At 40.9% G+C, this 22,329-nt stretch overlaps 1 protein-coding gene across 1 annotated transcript in view; it reads left to right on the top strand.

Annotated features, from left to right (window-relative positions):
• Window positions 1–22,329, top strand: part of ptprt (protein tyrosine phosphatase receptor type T) — a 430,905-nt gene that overhangs the window by 272,024 nt on the left and 136,552 nt on the right. Inside the window, exon 17 of the mRNA XM_028575011.1 lies at window positions 17,175–17,310. Coding sequence (XP_028430812.1) covers window positions 17,175–17,310 — 136 coding nt within the window. The remainder of the gene's footprint in view (window positions 1–17,174; window positions 17,311–22,329) is intronic.

Here is a 22,329-nt window from a genome sequence, read left to right on the forward strand (position 1 = left end):
ATTATCTTTGCTATTGACCTACGCTGCCTTTCTCTCTCTCTCTCTCTCTCTCTCTCTCACACACACACACACACACTGCTTAGTGAGTCAGTTTGCTCTCTAAATTTGCAACAGATTGAGTCAGACTGTTAAAATAAAAAAGCAAACTCCTCAGCGGTGTTTGTAGGTGAATATCTGGTGACGATTTGACGTTTTAAGGGCACAGTACCAGCCAGCAGTGGATGAAATGCTGTTCAAGCTGTACCCGGAGCATGCAGGGTTCGACTGCAAGTACTAGCTGACGGAGAGAAAGAGAGAAACAAATGAAACCCAAGGGAGAAGGAGAGGATCAAAAAAAAACAAGAGAGATAGAGAGTGACAGAAACTGACTCAAATAAAGTCGGGAAAAAGAAAAAGGCAAATCCAGCAATAAAGACAGGCTTAGCCTCAAGGATTGTCCCCCCCGCCCCCTCCTTCTTCATGTAGCATTGTGTATGCAGACAGGTGCACCTGCCTCGCTCTCTACCAGACAGACATTGTGACAAATTGTTGTCACATGCTAAGTTCGCCCCTTCCAACTCTGCCATTTTCAATCTGCTCCACAATGTTCAATTGTCCCTGAGTATATCTTAGAAGCCAGGTCATAAAAAAAACAAGCATCAGCAGCAGCTGGGGATAGAGAGGGAGAAAGGGGGATGAATGGATGAAAGGAGGGATGGCTGGAAAGACAAACAGTAGAAAGTGAGTGCAAAAGACACATTAAAAGCAAGATGGAAAAGCAGGAAACATGGCAGAAAATGAGTAGACTGACAGAAAGACAGACACTGACTGATGAGCTACAGACACAGAAATGGCGCATCCTAAGGAAAGCTCATTTTGGTACTGGCTCTAGTGGCTGTAATTCTGCACCAAGGCTGAATTTCGGGAAAGAGACTTCAGATACAGTATTAGGGGACCACTAAGGTCTATATAAAAGAGACTTCAGATACAGTATTAGGGGACCACTAAGGTCTATATAAAAGAGACTTCAGATACAATATTAGGGGACCACTAAGGTCTATATAAAAGAGACTTCAGATACAGTATTAGGGGACCACTAAGGTCTATATAAAAGACACTTCAGATACAGTATTAGGGGACCACTAAGGTCTATACAAAAGACACTTCAGATACAATATTAGGGGACCACTAAGGTCTATATAAAAGAGACTTCAGATACAATATTAGGGGACCACTAAGGTCTATATAAAAGAGACTTCAGATACAGTATTAGGGGACCACTAAGGTCTATATAAAAGAGACTTCAGATACAGTATTAGGGGACCACTAAGGTCTATATAAAAGAGACTTCAGATACAGTATTAGGGGACCACTAAGGTCTATATAAAAGCATCTAAAAAGCAGCATTTCATAGGACCTTTAAGGAAAAGGTTGTGGGTGGGCTTATGTTTGACGGTTAAAGAAGAAGACTTCAGGAAACATGACAAGCGAGACACGAACCCCGGTCTCTTGGGTGAAAGTCCTGTGTTTGACCCATCCTCCATCCCAACCAATCTCCCTACGCGGAATTTCGGCCTTACATACCACTCGCTAAACCCCGTGTAGCTGCCTGCTCTCCCCGGTACGTTATTCAAACATGTCCAAACGCCCGTATTTTATGAGTTCGGAGTGAGATAGAAGATACACACTGTTGCACAGCAGTCTGTAGCGTTTAATTAACTGTAGCTTTAAACTTGCTCTTTTGGCACCAACAATGTAGCTTATAAAGCCCGGAGCAGCTCGGAATGAGTTAGAGTTGTGCCATTGTTCCACTTTTTGGTTCCGGGTTCTTTCTATAATATCAAGGCCCTTCCTCCCCCTGCGAGCCTTTGCTGCCTTTATGGCTGTCACTTACAGCAGCTGGCTCCCAACATGCGAATCACTTTGGCGTTTGGCTTTGTTACCTTGTCAGAAACAAATTCCCTTCAAGGGGGAATCAAAGTTCTATTCGAACACAACATGTTTTGTGTATCCCCGTAATTGATTTGGTCATCATATGACATGTTGCATTGTATTTTGGGATTTTGTTTTTCAGAAAATGGGTACAGCGGGGATATGGTAGCTGTCATGTAGCTGTCAACAGAATCTAGATTAGAGAGATAATCGATAATACGTATAGTATAATACTCTTACAAACACGCATAACCTTTAAACACACACACACACACACACACACACACACACACACACACACACACACACACACACACTCACTCACTGCATGCTATGGATTCACCTTGTTACACAGAAGCTGTACTCTGTAATTTCTATAAAAATAATGATCCCAGGATGAGGAAATGAGTTTGTATGAAAACAATAAGTGTTGGCTAAATGCAATGTAGCCAGAAAGGATCATCAGTTGTCACTGACAGCAGTTTTTCAGTATTCAGTCACCCCCTCACCCCTCACCCCACCCCCCCCCCCCACAACGCCAAAATGCTCTGCAGAGACCAGATGATGAGGCATTTAAGTGGTTTTACTTCTTAAAAGCTCTAAAGTACTTAGTAAACCATGTCCTGCTGACCTTAACATTAATGGAAACTGGTGCGCGGGCGTGCGTGCGTGCGTGTGTGTGTGTGTGTGTCCGTGCGTGCGCGCGGCAGGCACCCATGCACACATGTATATGCAGGTGCATTGTTAGATATACATAACTATACAAACACACAGATGCACACAATATTCAAATCACGGTCAAAGGCAAAAAAAGGTTAGAAAAATGAAGACACACACACACAGACGCAGAGCGCTGTGGCAGCATAGTTCAGATTAATAATCCTGTTAAACACACTCAGCCATGCTAACACTAATCCACAGAGGATGCACCCCACAGCTGCTGACAGACAATACCTAAAAACTAAACCTTCACAATCAACCCTGAAATGAGACACACATGCATGCGTACACACACAGTTCATGACCTGCGTAACACATGCAATTTCAAGATGTGTACAGACATTTCTTTGCATGCACACGCGGACTAATTTTGCCTCAAATCCCCAAATATATACTTTGTTATTTTACTTTCCATTTAAATGCATTACACAATGGATATATATCAAAATAGCAAGGAAGTCAGTCATTGCGCATACACACTCAGACATGACACACAAAAACAGACATAGAAAAACAACAGAATGAAGGGGGGAAAGTTAATTTGTATGTGCGCACCCACACACACACACACACACGCACACAGACCAACAGAGAAAAGCAGCATTTAATATGCGATTCGGGGCTGCTGCAGTGTGTTTGTAGCTCGGAGAATCAATCTTCTCTCCATTTGGATGAGATTATGTTTTTAATATCTCTGGTTTTATCCATAATTCCTTCCTGATAATTGTATCATGCGCTCCAAGTAGGCACAATAAAAAGAAAATAAAATGCAGAGAAATGTATAAATGAAAAGCATATTACACAAGTGCACACGGACACATGCGCGCACAGCTTGTGTGACACAATACATTCTGGGGATATATCATCACCAGCCCATTGTTGTTACAGTTATGATGGCAAACACTGACTGAGGCAGTCATTAATACTTCTATTCTGTATTAATACTTTCTTAGATATAACACAGGAGCACCAAATTAGTATATTGCAACACAATATGTTACTTCCACTCAACTTTTTGGGGATTTTTGGGGAAGTAAATGCCAAAAAGGCCTTCTTAAAGTAACAGCGTTCAACATTCAACAGAAGACTAAAGGCCTTTACATAGCGGGGGCGTGACAAATAAACAACACGAAAATACAGAATAATCATCTGTATTTTCACAATCCCACATCAAAACTATTCATAACGGCAGCGATGCAAATTTGCGACAGCTGCTCAATAAAAGTTTTGTATATTTGCCCCAGCTCATCTCCCGTGGCAGTGGGACAGTTTGACTTCGAGCTCGGAACTCTGACAACCTGGCGGTACACCGAGCTAAAAATCCAACATGGCTGCTCCGTGCATCAACAGTTGTGAAAGCTGTAGTAATGTACAGTTATTAGCACTTCTGTCTCATTTGTGTCTCAGTCGTACACATACAGTAGTCCTGTCCAACTTCTATCTATGGACATGTTGCTGCGCTGTTTGTACGCACAAAACACAGCATAATCCATTGTTATCAACTGCCCCGTCTCCCCTTGTGCTGTCCCACCCCCGTCGGGAAGCCGAAGCAGGAAAAGCTAACAAGCTACAGTAAGCTATTTAATTGCGTTTCCTTTTAGCAAAATACCCTGAGTGGATTTAATTCCCTCTGGTAAACAGTTACACAGTGTAGCCATAGACTGAAGATAGAGCGTAGCATCAGTCTAGGGCTTTTATTGTGAAAGGTAAGAACGGAAAGAGTGTCTCCGGTAAACGCTTCCTTTGTCAAGGTTGATAGTACTAATAAAGTTTGCGGTCTATACAGCCTCCTGTTGTTGTTTTATGATCCTCCTATCAAGTAAACAACACGACGGGAATGGTTGATGTCTTTAATTGTGGTGCCGAAAACTCAGGAAAATCAACCTTCTTCCCAAAAAAAAATTAGGTTGCACTATCGAGGGGCAAAATTTGTATTGTGTCTGAAAGTACTCATGACAAAAAACTACAGTTTGAAAAAATATATTGACGTGGTCAACAACAACAACCCCGGTGTTTAAAGGCCTTAAAGGATTGCCTTATGGCTGATTCTTTGTTTTATGAGAGTACTGCATAATGTAATAAAATAGGTAGTTGATGGAAAATATTTGAAGTATTAGTATATCCACGTCCCCTAAAAACTCAATTCCGCAGTTTATCTCTCATCTTTGTATATTGACTGTATAACATAGACCTTGGAACCAAATTTAATTTGATGCTTTTTTTTTACGACACAATCCTAGCAATTTAAAATACTGTGTATGATTTTTTTTGGGGTTTTTTTAAGAATATTTTTGGGGCATCTCTACCTTTAATCGTCAGGAGAGACATGAAAGGAGAGAGAGAGGGGGAAGACATGCAGGAACCCGCCGAAGGTCGGATTTAAAACCTTTGGCCTCTGCGTCAAGGAATAAAACTCTTTACATGGGCGTGCGCTCTACCAACTGAGCTGCCCGGGCGCCCATGTGTGTGTTTCCCTTAATATCAGAAAGCATGTATCGTTCACCATTGCAGTATCACTTCCCACTATATTTACGAGCTAGAGAGTGAGTATCTGTGTGCTTATATTTATTGAAATGTGTGTTGCTGTCCATGCCTACAGTATTCCCCTGGTAGGGCCGCATTGTGAAGGCCAAGTGGTTGTGAATTCTGGCGTCTACAGAGACAGTCAGAGCAGTTACACATCTCAGATCGATATTTCATGTCTTTCTCCTGGGAGGATTTTACAGGAAAAATAAAGATTTAAGATGCTCTTCTTGCCATTACCATGAAGCCCCACCCTACTCCTTTATTTAAGCTCTTCTACACAACATGTACAGATGGGCGTTGTTGTGTTTAGCAAGAATATAGGTTGATAAACAGCCTGAGATGGATATAAGAAATATGTTTTGTTTGGAAAAGCTCATTTGAGCAAACATTTCCACTTCATTTCATTTATTATACAGGAAAGTTAAAACTAACATTAAGTTACAATATAAACGGGCCTGACTCCGTTTAAAAACTGGTTTCCAGCAGGTTCCTCTTTTGCAGAAACATAAAACATTGGACACATATCATAAAATTCAACCTTTATTCTGTTTATATATGCTCAACACATTCTCACGAACAGGTCCGTATGATATCGTACAAAAAGGTATGCACACCAAAACGTACAGTACAGGCCAAAAGTTTGGACACACCTTCTCATTCAATGTGTTTCTTTATTTTCATGACTATTTACATTGTAGATTCTCACTGAAGGCATCAAAACTATGAATCAACACATATGGAATTATGTACTTAACAAAAAATTGTGAAATAACTGAAAACATGTCTTATATTTTAGATTCCTCAAAGTAGCCACCCTTTGCTTTTTTTGATAGCGCTGCAAACCCTTGGTGTTCTCTCAATGAGCTTCATGAGGTAGTCACCTGAAATGGTTTTCACTTCACAGGTGTGCTTTGTCAGGGTTAATTAGTGGAATTTGTTCCCTTATTAATAAAAAAGCAAAGGGTGACTACTTTGAAGAATCTAAAATATAAGACATGTTTTCATTTATTTCACACTTTTTTGTTAAATACATAATTCCATATGTGGAATTATCGGCTACGAAGCCGAGCGGCAGTTGCTAGATATTTAAGCCCCTACCGAGCTTCGTGACGCCGGCTTCAGACCTCCATTGGATCAGCGGTATTTGGTGGTTCAGTTACCCAAAAATAGGTGACTTTGAGCCGGGTACAAAGTACTGCCAGCTGGCGGTCGTTTCGGCTGACATTTTGGTTAAATTTAGTTATTTTTTGATTAAACACTTATAAGGAACACACATTTCCTGGCTTTAAAGTTCACTTTGTTAACGCCCACCCATCCACCTCAGCCTCCTCCCTTCGTGGCCAGCCGCGTATTTAAAAAGCCGCCGTCAGTGTAGTGAACACAGCAAGAACAAAAAGTGGAATGCTTTAGAATTACAGTGCTTAACTTTTTGCAGCTTTTTGAACAAATGGTTCATGAGAACAGGCTGACATGCTGAAGATTCACTATTCCTATTAATGTTTCCCGGCCACATAGTTGGTTGCCCACGCAACATTGCCCATTATAAGTAAATATGGGCAAGTGTCAGCAAAGACCTTTTCATCTTGTGATGCTTAAAGAGTAATTATGGAGACTTTTTTGATAACTGCAGATATGAAAAATGTTGATATATAGTATAAAATAGAAAATATAGAATAGACGTCTTCTGATTCACAACATCGTACACCGCGGCTGACAGCTAATGTCAGCTGCTGACACTTTACAAGAACTATTTTTTCGCTTAATGTATTCAAATGAAAAAATAAACTGAATTAAAACTATTTGGTTCTTTAACCTCCACATGCCTTTACTAAAAATATATGTAAAATATAATGTAAGACATCAGGTTATTGGATCTATATTTTTAGATTGGACATTAAAATTTGAATTACACAACATTCCTGTTCCATATTACCTCAAACCACTCTATGTGGTTAAAGGGATAGTTTGAACTTGGGTCGTATGAGGTACTTATCCAAAATGCTTATATTACCTACAGTAGATGCCCCCAGTTTGGAGAAGCAGACAGCAGTACCGACACGGAAGCTAAGTGGGAGTTTCTGGTTTACCGCTGCCTTGATTGGTTAGTTTTTGTTATTGTGGGACTTTTGGTGAATTGGAACGGACACTTTAAAACACCAAAGTCACAGAAATACACAAACAAATGAACCAATCGAGGCAGCGAAAGATCAGCTTATGAAGAGAGCATAGATAACGTCTTCCGTTTCCTGTCAGAAATGGCTGTCTGACAGCAAGGTAAAGCTGTGAAAATATTCGAAATATAGCGTACAGTAAACTGATCTGGATGTCCCTGGTCTCCCTGCTGCCCCCCCCCCGTCATAAGCGGTACACTGCTTAGCTTCTGTGTCGGTACTCCCGTCTGCTTCTCCCAACTGGGGGCGGGCCAACCGCCATCTAATGTAGCTAATACACTACAGTAGCTAACTGCTCCGGTGCTGCCTGAAATTCCGCCGCAGGTCCCTCTTTTCGGCCTGATGTCCGTTACCTTTCTTTTTCTTTCTGTTGGCGTTCTAACCTCCGATGGATTTCTGAGGACTATGGTTAACTGCTCCTCAGATCTCTGCAGGGTAAATCCAGACAGCTAGCTAGACTATCTGTCCAATCTGAGTTTTCTGTTGCACGACTACAACAACTTTTGAACGTACACGTTCCACCAAAACAAGTTCCTTCCAGAGGCTATTTTGCAGCGGCAGCATTGCTCCGTCCGGCGCCTAGCGCCGCCCAAGACGATTGTGATTGGTTTAAAGAAATGCCAATAAACCAGAGCACGTTTTTCTCCCATCCCAGAATGCTGTGTGAACTTCCTTCGCTATGCGCTATGGAGGAGGGTCTGGCAATGCGAGACTACTAATACACTGACTATGGAGAAGTAGCTCATACAACCTCACTTCAAAAATCCAAACTATTGCTTTAAGCACTAGTTACTGAACTTTAGTTAGTGTTTAGTTCTTCGGACCAATGTGAGAGCAACGTCCTGCTAGAAATTTCCATTAAAAAAAAAAAATGTACCTGGCCAAACATAATGTTTAGGTATGAGGCCCTCTACAGTGCCAAGAAAATAATACTCATGCCACCTGCCAGTACCAGTGGCAAGACAGCAAGATGGATCCATAAATTGTACATACTTTAAGAGCCACCTGTTAGCCGACAGTGACAACACCACAGTAAATGAGGCAGCGGCGTCCTCCATATTGCATTTGCACCAGTTGTCAATCAATCCTAATTTGCTGTGACAATTTGCTTCATCTCAACTTTTACCCCCTTGTAAAGGACGCAGTCGCATTAGATAATTTTCCTCTGCACTGGTCAGAACCCTGTCACAGTTGGCCTGATTGGCTGAGCGACTCCAGAGCTGGCCAATCACAATGTTAAATGGAGCTGAACCCGTCGCCAGATGGGGTTCTCTGCTGTTACATCATGAACTGTTGAACCCAATCAGCACGCGGGACGGTGAAGAGTGAACAAATGGGGTCACACTGTAATGTGTCAGGTGATACATATTGCGGATCACTCAGGGGGCAAATTGAGGTTTAATACACCTGTGGGGTGATTATCAAGGCGTAGACTACAGGAACGGTGTGAACTGTTCTCTTGCATGATCGCTGGAGGCTCTCATGTAACTATAATGTGTTTGAGAGACACAGACAAGCTGAAATTCACACTTCTATACACCTCTACTGATTACGGCCAGAGGCTATCAGAAAGTGTCCTTCATGCTGTAGGTTATTTTCCAATAGCGTTCAAAGGATCGACAAAAAAAAACTGCAGGCCTCACATGAATGTGTATATTGGCGTTTTGTCTAAAAACAAGGCGGTTGAATAAACACTTGCAAAAATTGCTTGGGTTGAAATTTGCACATTAATTTGTATTTACTCTAATGACGATTAACTACTTTATGACAATTGTAGTAATTGTACAACACAGTTGCAGAAGTAATGCTTAAGTGTCGAGTGAAGGACATTTCATATTTCCAATGTGTGTTTGCAACAAATGCTGAAATGTACCACAACATGTTAATTTAATTCTAAAATTAGATTTACCGTCCTTTACTGCCGTGTGCTATTGTATAAAGCACAATTGTTGCAATACATAATTCTATACTGTACTAAGAACCCAAATGCAGTGTAGAGCAGGTGGTTTTTAAGCCTGAGACTGGGTCTCCCTTCAGACAAAACTTGGGAAACGGCGCCTCCTTAGTTTATTTGCTAAGTTTTTCTCAATTCCTGGATGCCTATACACACTCAATAATTGAGCTAAGATTGCCTAATATTGCAGACCGGTCTCACGGCAGTTTGTGTAATGGTCACGTTATTTAATCTATTGATACGTGTTCACGGGGATGTTTTTGTTGTTTATTTCGTGGCGGCCAGCACGAAAATGTAAACTAATGTATTTAAATGGGAAGCACATATCACGGTCACAGCACGTCTACGGTAGCGAGTAGTATGAAATGCCGAAAATTGTTTGGTTGGGGTGGTGGATGGGTCAGACAATTTCGGACGCCAGAGGCCGGGGATCTTGTCCCGCGCGTGGCGTTTTGTTTCCCCGTTAACCGTCCCGTTATTGTCGCGTGTGTGAGGTGTCCTCCCCCAGGGTGTGGCGTTTGCTTTCCCCGTTAATCTCCCTATAGACCATTTCGTGCTGTCCACCACGAAAAAAACGACAAAAAACGTCCCCGTGAACACGTATCAATAGACCATTACACGAACTGCCGTGAGACCGGGTTGAATATTGCTTTGTGACATAACTTCTGACTACACCAAATACATAACAAAGGTCTGTCATACGGCATTTATTAGTGTCTGATTCTGGTAAAAGATGGAAAAATGGTAGAATTCCCCCAAAACTACTGTATCTGTGAACTCTCCCTTTAACAAATCACACACATTTAGGCTATGTAATCTTCTTTTGATAACTAATGGAATACCTAATGCAATATTTTTTTCCCCTTCCATTCAGTGAGCCTCTTCTGAAACAGTTTTGAGCCTCACTGGGGAGGCCTGCCTCCTACTTTTAAAAACCTCTGGTGTAGAATGATGGGAGCACACAAAATAGATGCGCTCCAAAACTGTATGGAAATGAATGTATTGAGTACAGCTGTGTTTCACAATGACGTCATCTTCAGGTCTTTTTTTCTTTCTTGTTATTGGTTTTGCCTTTTGTCAATGCATATCTGTGATAAAGTCATGTGCAAACACTACTTTGTGGCATCATGCTGTAGCCTACTGAAGATAATGTCTACTTGCAAGGGTCAAGTATCACTAACAAGGCTAATGTATATCTAAAAAGAAGTGCTGCTGAGACAGTCTGAGAGGTGTTGGTAGCATATTTTGACATCTGAGTAGGGGTTTCCTTCCCCCAAACAGACAGAGATGTATATAGAGAGAGGAGAGATATGAGCTTTTCTGTCTCGAAAAGCAAGAGAGGGAATATATATAAATATATATATGTATAGAGAGAGAGAGAGATATGAGCTTTTCTGTCTAGAAAAGCAAACGAGGGGATATTAGATTATATTAGATTCTACTTTATTGTCATTGTGCAGAGTACAAGTACAAAGACAACGAAATGCAGTTTGCGTCTAACCAGAAGTTAAAAAAAAAATGCAGAAAAGTGCAATGTGATATACAAAGTATAGACAGGCGGTGCATAGGCAGGACAAAAAATATATTGCAGTGTTATAAGAGCAGAATAAATATGGCTATGTAATATGAACAATGTATGAACAACATGTACAGATATGTGCAATGTAGTAGCATTGACATTATACTAGTACTAAGAATAATATAGATATATGCAGTGTATTAGCAGAATACATAATAAGAAAAACAGAATAAGTACAGATATTCTGAATGAAACATAGACAGCTATGTACAGCTACGTGCAGTGTGGTAACATTATAGGAGCAGTAAGAATAAGTGTATGTGCAGGATGAATAGTATGAAGAGAATCTGGCTATGTATAGGTGTAATTACAGTATGTACATTTGTAAATAAATAAATAGAACAGTATGGATGTGGTAGGGTAGTGCAAATTATCCGAGGGGGGGCTTAGTAGGTTAAATTGTCACCGAGATGCAGAGCAAGAGTTGAATAGGGTGACAGCCGCAGGAAAGAAGCTTCCTAGGAACCTGCTGGTACGGGTGTGGAGAGACCTGAGACGCCTCCCGGAGGGGAGTGGGGTGAACAGGCTGTGGTTGGGGTGAGAGCAGTATTTGATGATGCTGCGCGCCTTACGCAAGCATCGCTTGCCCTGGAGGGCCTCGATGGAGGGCAGTGAGGAACCGGTGATGCGTTGGGCAGTTTTCACCACCCTCTGCGGTGCTTTCCGGTCATGGGCACAGAGCAGTTTGCCATACCAGACTGTGACACAGTTGGTGAGGATGCTCTCGATGGTGCAGCGGTAGAAGTTCACCAGGATCTGAAGAGACAGGTGGACCTTCTTGAGTCTCCTCAGAAAGAAGAGACGCTGGTGAGCCTTCTTGATCAGGGTAGAAGTGTTGAGGGTCCAAGAGAGGTCCTCAGAGATGTGGACACCCAGAAACTTGAAGCTGGTGACACGCTCCACCTCAGTCCCGTTGATGAGAACGGGTGTGTATGTGCTTAGCTTTAGACTTCCTGAAGTCCACAATGAGCTCTTCTTGGGGTTGAGAGCCAGGTTGTTGTCAGTGCACCACGATGATAGATGCTGGACCTCCTCCCTGTAGGCCGTCTCATCGTTGTTGCTGATGAGACCAATCACCGTAGTGTCGTCTGCAAACTTGACAACGGTGTTAGAGCACAGGTATGCAGTCGTAGGTGAAGAGAGAATAAAGGAGAGGGCCCAGCACACATCTCTGTGGTACACCGGTGTTCAGGGTGATGGTTGAGGAGGTGTGATTATGTAACCTAACAGACTGAGGTCGGTTGGTTACGAAGTCCAGAATCCAGAGAGAGGTATTGATGCCCAGTTCACTGCTTTTGGTGATACGTTTGGAGGGAATGATGGTGTTGAATGCTGAACCATGGAGATGGCATCCTCTGTGCTCCTGTTCTAACAGTAGGTGAATTGGAATGGGTCCAGTGAAGGTGGTAAGCAGGTCTTGATATGGGCCAGGACCAACCTCTCAAAGCACTTCATAATGATGGGGGTGAATGCAACTGGACGGAAGTCGTTAAGGCTTGTTGCAGTGGAGTGTTTTGGCACCGGCACGATGGAGGTGGTTTTAAAGCACGGGGGGACAGCTGCCTGGGCTAGTGACAGATTAAATATGTCAGTCCAAACCTCGGTCGGCTGCACAGCACAGGCCCTGAGTACGCGTTCGGGGATACCATCAGGACCAGCAGCCTTGCGTGCATTAATCCTGAGAGAGAGAGAGATGAGCTTTTCTGTGTAGAAAAGCAAGCGTTTAGGTGTAATGTCAGACTCCATTCCTCACTTCCTTTTTTTATGTCTCTATCTCTGTTCTTTTATGTGTGGGAGTGGCAATCTGCTTCTACAAAAGACAACGCCGGCCAGGAAAACCACTGCTAATAGAAAACGTCTCCTTACACCGCTGTACACTGCTCAATCAGCGTGAAGGACGATGCAACGTCTGCCCTTCACCTTTATTCTGAGTACATTTGCAGCCGTAAGACATAGACACAGTTACTCCCAAACAGTTAACTAACAGTCACATGTTTCTAAGTGTCCATTGGATATCCTGTTTGTCACTAAGGAACATGTGTCCAGAATCCAGCGCTTTTTCAAAAAGTACAGCACTTAAAGACTCCAGCATTAAAAAGGTCTATTTGATGTCTCATTTCCGAAAAGCTGCATTTCCTTATGCATTAAATCATAGGATGAAGAGCGACAGAAGTATTTTCTTAATTTTTCCCCCCAAAAAAGGCGACCGCTTCAAGACGAGGGACGCCATACGTGATGGGATTACAAAGACATTGAATGCGTCGTCACTGAAGGCATTCAGGCTTGTTTAAAGGAACATGTCGTTACGGCAGACATTGAGGACTGCGGCAGCTATTACCCAGCATGCCAAGGTTAAGCGCTGAAGCCGTGAGCTCAGTGGATTCCACTGCCAACCTTGTGTTGTTATTGCAGAGGGGGCGAAGATGAGAGAGACTGGGGATTAAAACCCAACTCCCACACAGCAGTATTACTCCATTAATCGGCCGTCTTTTGTCTATCAAGGTTATAACAACACGCCGCGCGGTGCGTGTCAGTGAGATAACAGCTGCATTTATGGGTAGGATCTCTGGGTTTCTCTCGTCTTTCTCTTGTCTGTCTCTTTCCGGTCTTCTCTTTATTTTTATATTTTCACTCGCTTTTTTATTTTTTATTATTTGATTCTCCTATCATGTTTTCCTCCTTTTTTTTCTCAGCTGTTCCTTCTCTGGTAACACTTTATAATAACCATCACTAAGAAATGGTTAAATTAATAGTTAATTCAACTTTAGTTAATAGTTATTGTACTGTCAACGGACAATGATATGATGATTTATGGTTACCTTATTATCAGATGTTTTAATTTTTATTTTGTCATTAGTTTGTCATGAACATTTAGATAGTTAATGCCTTGTCAATGGTTAATACTTGTTTTGCACACCATCTATAATCTGTGTAGTTAGATGCAACTAATGCTTATAATATTTAGTTAATGAGTAATAAGTGGTTTATAAAGCATCAAGTACCATTCATTTGGCCCATTCATTTGGATGAGATGATTATTGATGATTCGTGCACTTTTTGTAAATCCATCTAAATAATGTTTATAGATGGTTTACAAAGTCTTTATTAACCATTAACAAGGTATTTTAATCATCAGATGCAACTATATAATAGTATTCCAAATACTGTTAATTGACGGTTTATAAACGTCTTAATCATTAACAAATGCTCAAGAGCACCTTGGCAGTGCCCAGGAGGTGAACTGGCACCTCACCAGCTACCAGCCCACCACCATACTTTGGTCCGTATGGGGACTTGAACCTGTGACCCTCCGGTTCCCAGCCCCCTACTGACTGAGCTACTGTCACCCCAAAAACACACATTATAGCATAAGTAATAATTAGTCAACATTATTAACTATAATTTTATTGTTAACAGTAAAATAACATACCAAAAGTTTAAATAACTATCAGGTAACTATTTATTAGTGATGGTTATCTTTAAGCTGTTACCCCTTCTTTTAGCTCTTTCTCATCATTTACTTGTATTATCTTTCTGGCCTTCTAAACATTTGTGACTTTCGTAATTTCTTGATGTTTCTCCACCAATTCTATCCATTTTAGTGTTCCGTGTGCTCACGCACTCATTCATTCACATCTCCTCATGTACGTATTTCTTTCCTGTGTCCCTTTTTTTCATTTATACATCCATTATTTTATTGTGTCTATTTATTTCTGCCCTCACCAACGCTACCTGTTTCCGTCTTTTTGTATCTCTGAGTTATGTGACTTTCCGTCCTTTCATCCTCCCACAGACCGCAACAGCTTTATAAATAGTTGTGTTAGTCTGCTTTTCGTTTCTGTCTGATAGATGCATTGTGTATAAAATAATTAGCAGTCTGCAGTACCAGACCAAATGGCTCAGTACTGGGTACCTTTACTGTTGTTACCTTCGCCATGGAGGAAGTCTATATCGACGACCATTCATTTAGGGGATTGTTCAGGTGCCGCTGTAAATTCTGCCGGATGTCCATTTCCTTCCGCTTTCTTTGTGTCTTTGTTCTCTAGTTTATTCCTTTCAAACCATCTGATGGAAACACACTTACCCCAATTTGAATGTCCTTTTTTTGCGATTTTTCCAAAGTTTGCTTGAAATTGGATTGACAGTTGAATGGAAACCCGGCTATAGTTACTTTAAAGACCTCATATTATGCTCATTTTCAGGTTCATAACTGTATTAAGAGGTTGTACCGGAATAGGTTTTACATTTTCAAAAAACACCACATTTTTTCATACTGCACATTGCTGCCTGTGTGTTGAGCTCTCCATTTTAGCTACCGAGTGAGCCATCTCACTTCTATTCCATCTTCATTGGGAGTCGCACCTGCGCGGTAAGGACTACTAGCCAGTCAGAAGCAGAGTAGGGCGGGCCCTGACAAGCAAGCCACTGTGATCCAAAACAAACCCGCGAGTCAGATCCCGTAACCCATGCAGAACAACCCAAACCAGCTTCTCAACCCTAGACTGGAGCAAGACGTTTTCAGAGTGGTTTCAGTTATTTCAATGTTAACGCATTAGTCTTTCGTACTTAATATTTTAAGTTCTGCACTGTGTCCGGGACATGGCGATACAACCATCTGAACTCGTTGGGGCCGCCGCTCTATCTAGCTTGGTTTGAGGGCGTGCCACGCTAGCAGCTAGGCGAGCATTATAACGTGTGTTACAAAGTGACGCAAAATGACGCACCTTTGTCCCAGAAGTAAAGGCCGGACTACAATAGAGCTGTTTGGAGCAGTTAGTGAACAGCGTTTTCTGTTGGGGATGGTAACTCCCTTTGGGGTGGGCTTTGGGCTTTTTCACTTTGGAAACCAATTACATGTACAATTAAAGCCAAAACTTATAATAGGAGCACTTTAAGATATCTAAAAGATAGCAGTAGCAGCAAACTTTATCGCAAAAGTTAAGAATTCAATCGCAGTTGTTTTTTGGACCAGAAAGAAAACATGTCAAAAGCAGTTTTAAATGCTAAAACAGCTTGAAATATGAAAGATATCTTGAATCTTAATGATGTATTAACTTGAAATCCCTTACGAAACAAGCTAAAGCGTGTGTTTAATCAGACCAATGTTGAAATGAGAAAGTTCAAGCAGCAAGCAGGATGCGGAGTAGCTTAACCCTTACCTTACCTTCCTTCTACTTCACTGGCTGCCCATTTCTCATTCAGTCTGATGACAGTTAGAGTCGGGGCCTCTACATCAACCCATACTGTGACAGCAGTGCTCTTGAATCTGCGTTCAGATGTTTTGTCCTTCTGTAATATCCAACCTTGCATTCACCTTCCCCAAATGTTGTTTCCTATCCACTGTGTTTGCTCGTTTGTTTGCCAGCTTATTTAATTCTCCATCTGCATGTTTGGGGTCTAAACCTTGATGTCTTTGTGTAACTTCTGCATTTGCGCATTCTTTGTCCTTGGGCAGTTTTCAGTGTTTGTAAGATGGATTAAAGTCGGACATCACACATTTAAAAAAAAAAAAAATAATAATAATATTTGTAGCTTTGGAATTGTTTGCACTCGTCTTTGTCTTCCTCCCTCGTTTGAAACACAGGACATTTTTTTCGTGTTCTTGACGTTTCGTAAATTTAGCAGAGTGCAAAGAAATAGATTTTCAGGAATTCACAAAGTGCTAGCTTCTTTGGAGCTGCAATATTGTTTTTTTTTTTAATGTGATATATGTTTGTTAATATCATGCCCATGGTCCCCACATGGCTGCATTTCACTGTGAAGTGTTACATGTGCTTCACGATGTCATTTCCCGTGGTGTTCAAGGATGTAAAGCTTTCTGGCAGCGGAACCTCCAAATGAGTTTAACTTCCATTTATTTTTGTCCCTCGAAATGTGTTTTTTCTTTCTTTCTTTTTTTACTGTGTGCTCATATTTTCATCCCCCTGCATGATGTTTGAGACGTGTTCGGCTCTTTTCATATAAATGAATAGAGTAGCTTCACCTTGGGATCAAGTGTGCCCAGTATGCTTTTGTTTGTGGCTAACATGTATGTTCTGTGTGTGTATGTAAGAAAGCGTGTGTTTATCAAGCATGGCTACCAAGGTTAAACCATCTTGAGTGTGCGTATGTATGTGTGTGTATGCGTGCATGCGTGCCTGATTGTATTTGTGTGTTCGTCCATTGTGTGTCCACCTGTGTGGTTCTTTTTATGTGACTGTATGGGCCTTTCTATTTTACATGGTTGCCCACTGATGTGACTTTGTGCATACGTGTGTGTGTGTGTGTGTGTGTGTGTGTGTGTGTGTGTGTGTGTGTGTGTGTGTGTGTGTAGGCGCGTCTACCCAGGACTCCGATGCGATGGAGCCAGAGAAGCAGGTGGACAGCACAGTGAAAATGGCCGGAGTGATCGCGGGGATCCTGATGTTCGTCATCATCCTCCTCGGCGTGGTCCTCACCTTCAAACGCAGGTAGGCGATAAGCACAACGTCAGGGCATAGTGGCAGACTAACGGTGCTATGTGTAGCATTTTAATACAAAAACAATAAACCATCAACACATCCATTTTGTAGTGTAGTGTCCGATACCACAGTATCTTCACTGCGATGCCCTTAACCCAACGACAAGAGAGTTGGTGTAGCCTCTATCAGACTCCGCTGGGCCAAAGTCCTTACAGCCAGCTTTCCTTGTTGAGTTGCTTTGTGGCCCCAAACTTAACGAAGAAGCATTTTGCACATCTAACAATTCTTCAATGCAGGTGCGTTGGAAAACGTCACATTAGATTTAAAAAAAAAAAAAAGATCCCGCACTCTGCTCTTGCTACAGCATTTTGAAGAAACTAACCTTTCGGCCCCTCGCGACATTGCAATCATTGTCTGGAACACTCTGGACCTTACGGAGGTCCAGAGGGGCCGAAACGTTTCTTGAATAAATGGCGATGCTGTAGCAAGAGCAGAGCGCGTGATCTTGCTTCTTTTTTTTTTTTTCAAGTCTAATGGCACAAATCAGGAAAAAGACTTTTCCTTTAAAAACTGAAACATTTACAGTTACTGGAGACAGCAGATGGTGAACAAACAGCTGATTAAAAAAAATCTCTTTAAAGATGGCAGTATTAAGAGCACCATGGACATGAGATAGAGGCTACCAATCTTTTTTTTTAACAGTAAGTCACTGGACAACTGCATGTGTTGATGAATAAAATACTACATATAGCATCTTTAATCCACATGACTGAATCGATTGACAGACAGACATATTTATGGATAGACCTCACAGTGTTAATTTAAGATGTTATGCAGGTAGAATGTATGGGCAGATATGCATACATACATACACACACATATATATATATATATATATATATATATATATATATATATATATATATATAGGAACAGATGCTCAGTTTATTTTAACATTTAGGGACAGGGGAGACAGTTAATATCTTGAGGTGGAATCTGTTTGATGTTTAATAAGGAATATTAAATCTGAATTTGAAATGCTTTTCATGTAGTTTCAGTGTCAGTCAACAAAAATCCTTACAGATTAGCATGTATCAGACATCGCAGGTTACATGTGTTATGATTGCGAAGGCCACAGACTTTGATTTCATTTCTCATGGCGATAAAAAAAGGTCAGAATTACGTCTTGAATCTGGAGCTGTACTTAATCCTCTCTAACCCTAAGGCAAACATAAATAACAATCAAAGAGGTGCCCAGAGTTTAGATATCTAAAACCCGCATGAATTGAACACTCTGACTTTTTATTTATTTATTCTTTTTCTCCAGACCTATGCAGCTTTTTGGGACTTTGTTAACATGCACACTGGCTTGCCACCATCACCTGCCTTCCTTTGCTTTCTCTACTTCTCTACATCACACCATCCATTCTCCCATCCCTCTCTGCTCCACTCGCATAATGCTTCTATGTTTTGTTTTGCTAGGACTCACATATGTTTGATTGTTTTGTCATTTTTTTTTTTTTTTTATGTTTGTGTCAATTTATTACTTCACACTTAAAATGTATAGAACATTTGCTGAGAAATAATAGTAAAAGTAAAGGGCAATTGTTTTGTGTGATAGTACAAAAAGAGAAACTTTCACAATGCATGCAAATGCATTCCAACAACCACACTGTGGCAATCTTTGCGATGTTAGCAATTAAAGCCCCAAACTATACATCAGCTATAGATCGGCAGGGAGGTGAAATGGAAGGCGTGACTATTACATGATCTGATCGCCCAACAAGTCAAATCCTGAGACTTTTTTTCTTTTTTTTTTTACAAGCAAACGTCAAAATAGATGATGTGAGTGAAGGCACAAATGTCGATGGCGGTTTGGTCCTCTGAAAGTAGTGTCGTTGTTTTTTGAAGGAAATAATCCTGACTTTTATTACTTGTTAATGTTTAGAAGATCTTTTATGCGAGTGTGACATTCCTTGTGTCTTTCAGATGTCTTAATATGCCTCAAAATGTCTCTTACAACTGATCATTTTTGTGATCAACATACACTAGAGGGATTGGCATCTACAGTGTAACAGTCATAATACAGCCACCAATTAGCAGAAAGTTATCATATATATAGTTTTCTTTTTTTCATGAGTAAGAAATAAAGTGATAAAACTTATCAGGTTTATTACATCATACTGCAGCCATCAGGTCGTGACTTAAGTCTGTCAAGCTGCATTTTCATACTGACGGTCTTCCAGAGCTCCATTTTTGGCAACGTTGAATTTGAGACAGAATATCTTGGAAATATGTAAATATTTCATGTAAAAAAAAAGCAAAAGAAAAAAAAAAGCACTTCTCACAGCGAGGATCTGTTAAGACTGTGCTCATACTGTCAGCTGGTGACATTTAACAACTGTCCAATACCTATATTTAGTACTTAGAACATTACATTAGAACATTTACCTTCTTTAAAAATGGCACATTCATTTTCTATCCTGGGTCACTGTATGGAAGTTGCCATAGTCTCCACATAGTACACTTTAAATGGCAAACAAGGATAGTCTTTGTATTCTTTCCTTTTTACATTGCTTTCTTTGTATCTACTATTGTCAGAATCAGCTTTATAGACCAAGTAATTTTACACAGGAAACAGGACATGGTATATGTTCAGGGAGAAAAGGCAAGACACTATGTGATCTTCCAGCGTACATGTATTCTACATCTTTCTGTAATGCCACAGAAGGAAACACATTTATGTATATGGTCTGGCTATACCAGATACATTCCAGTATAAGAGAAGAAAATGCTCTGGGTTGTTTGCATTTCTTTAAACCAATCACAATCGTCTCGGGCGGCGTTAAGCTCCGGACGCAGAGACGGTGGCTCTGCAAAATAGTCTCGGGGAAAGAACTTGTTCTGGTGGAATATTTGCACCCCTCAAAAGAAAACACCACATACTAACTGTTCACACAATACAGTAACGTGAGCTATTTAAATTAGCTGGATACATGGTTAAACCTCATTAGCTCTTACCAGTGTATCACCGTGTGTATTTAGTCCATGAAAATCCTACCAATTGGTCCCAAAACGCCCCAGTTAGAGCCTACACGGCGTAAACATATTCTTTATAAATCTTTACAATCATTCCCCGAAAGGATGGTGCCTTGTAGCACCATCAAAATTTTCTTCAAAACTTGCCATTTTCAGCATGTAGCTCGCTAGCTCAAAGGTTGTTGTGTCCAGTGGCGAAGGGATTTTGAGATGGTGAGGGGCGAAGCCTGACATCCTTTGGCATATGAGATATTCTGGAAATGCACCATACTAATAGTAAAGTCAAATGACATGCCCGTCCACCCACAGAGTGGCCGTGCATCTGATAGATACTGTACTGGATGTTAGTATAAAAGCACCTACTAGCAGTACACTATTGTTTTTTCATCACATCATCACACAAACACACTTGGGCCTAGCCATTCACAACAAGGGAAACTCCATGCACAGACAGTAACACAGTGAGGGAAACTGGCAGATACCTTATTGGTAGTCTGAATACATTACATCCATTTCAAGTGTGATTAAGAGGATGGGGAGTCAGACAGGGCAAAGGGTCAGTTGGCTTTGCTAATCAGAGGTTGCCACAGAATATCCCAAACGCCAAGAGGATAAAACCATCTATCAGAGCCAGAGGAGGAAAATGCCAGTAGTAACATCGAAGATATAGGTAGAGACTTCAGAAGAGGGTGCAGGTAAAGACTATAGTGGAGCAGAGGAACAGGACAGCAAAAGGAAAATAAGGAAGGATGGAAGAAAAATGGAAGAGGTTTGGAAAAATATGAAGAAAAGCATCACTGGTTAACCTAGGGGTGAAACGGATATGCTAATCAGATGCTAACCAGGCTTGCAGGGCAAAATATACATAAAGAACAACTATGCAGGAGAAGAGGAAGGAAAGAAAGAAGCAGTCGATATGCTGCTCAGATGTTCTCATGAACTCAAGCTAACCCGAGGCCATCAGTCAGGGCTAAAGATCCCATACAGGTCAAATACAGGAGTCATGGAGCACAAATTAAAGTATGAAAGAAAGAAAGAAAAGCCAAGCAGATATGGAGATGATCATGGCATAAGTGAAGAGAGCCGAAAGAGGATATTAAAAGGATGTTGCAGAGAGGAAATGCAAAAGTATCCAATGTAAAGATGAGTAATCAGAAAGAAGGAAATGAGGAAGGAAGACTTGCAGATGGAAGCAAGAACAATTGCAGTATAAATGAGTAGAAATACCCCACCCCCCCCACCCAAACAAAAAAGGTACACTCTAAGAAATAAATTTGTAAAGTAACAGAAAAAGTTCTGGCAGCTTGTTACCCAGACTTTGCCCGTAATTCAAAAAGGGAAATTATGTGAGTAGCCACAGTTAAAATGCAGTATTTTCGGTAAGGCCTATACAAAATGATGTCAGAGAAAGCTGCTCAGTTAGTAAACTTTGAAAGAAACTTTGAAAAAAGTGCCAAAAAGGTTAAAAAAGAGTGACAAAATCGTCGGAAAAAGTGTCAGAAAGGCCAAAAATAAGGGACAAAAATCGTGAAAATATACGCCCAAAATGTCCACAAAAATGACAAAAACTGTAAAAAAATCAACAAATGCGAAAGAAGTGACTTGTTTAATCTCCCAAAACCAACCTCCGTGGCCAACAAAAGTTGTCGGAGCACAAATGATGCAATTCGAAATGCAAAAAAACAAAAAAAATACAACTGTGAATTACGTTCTATGGACAATTTCTGTTAAAATATACGGCCATATAACTGTTGATACAGAGACATTTCTTAGAGTGTAATACAGAATAAACTGGTACCAAGAGATAGTGAAGAGAGGCAGAAGAGAGAAAAATAACAGAGTGCAGACAAAGGGTTTGGGACAGTGGGAGGTTTACCATATCATAGACCATTTTATTAAGTCATCTATATTTCATTCCACACACTTTAGCCAGTCGTCCGGGTGGAAGAAAAAGTGCTTTTTAAATCGAACGTGTTTAACATGCCTTTT

This window comes from Perca flavescens, chromosome 4 (assembly GCF_004354835.1).
Source record: "Perca flavescens isolate YP-PL-M2 chromosome 4, PFLA_1.0, whole genome shotgun sequence".
Classification (NCBI taxonomy): domain Eukaryota; kingdom Metazoa; phylum Chordata; class Actinopteri; order Perciformes; family Percidae; genus Perca; species Perca flavescens.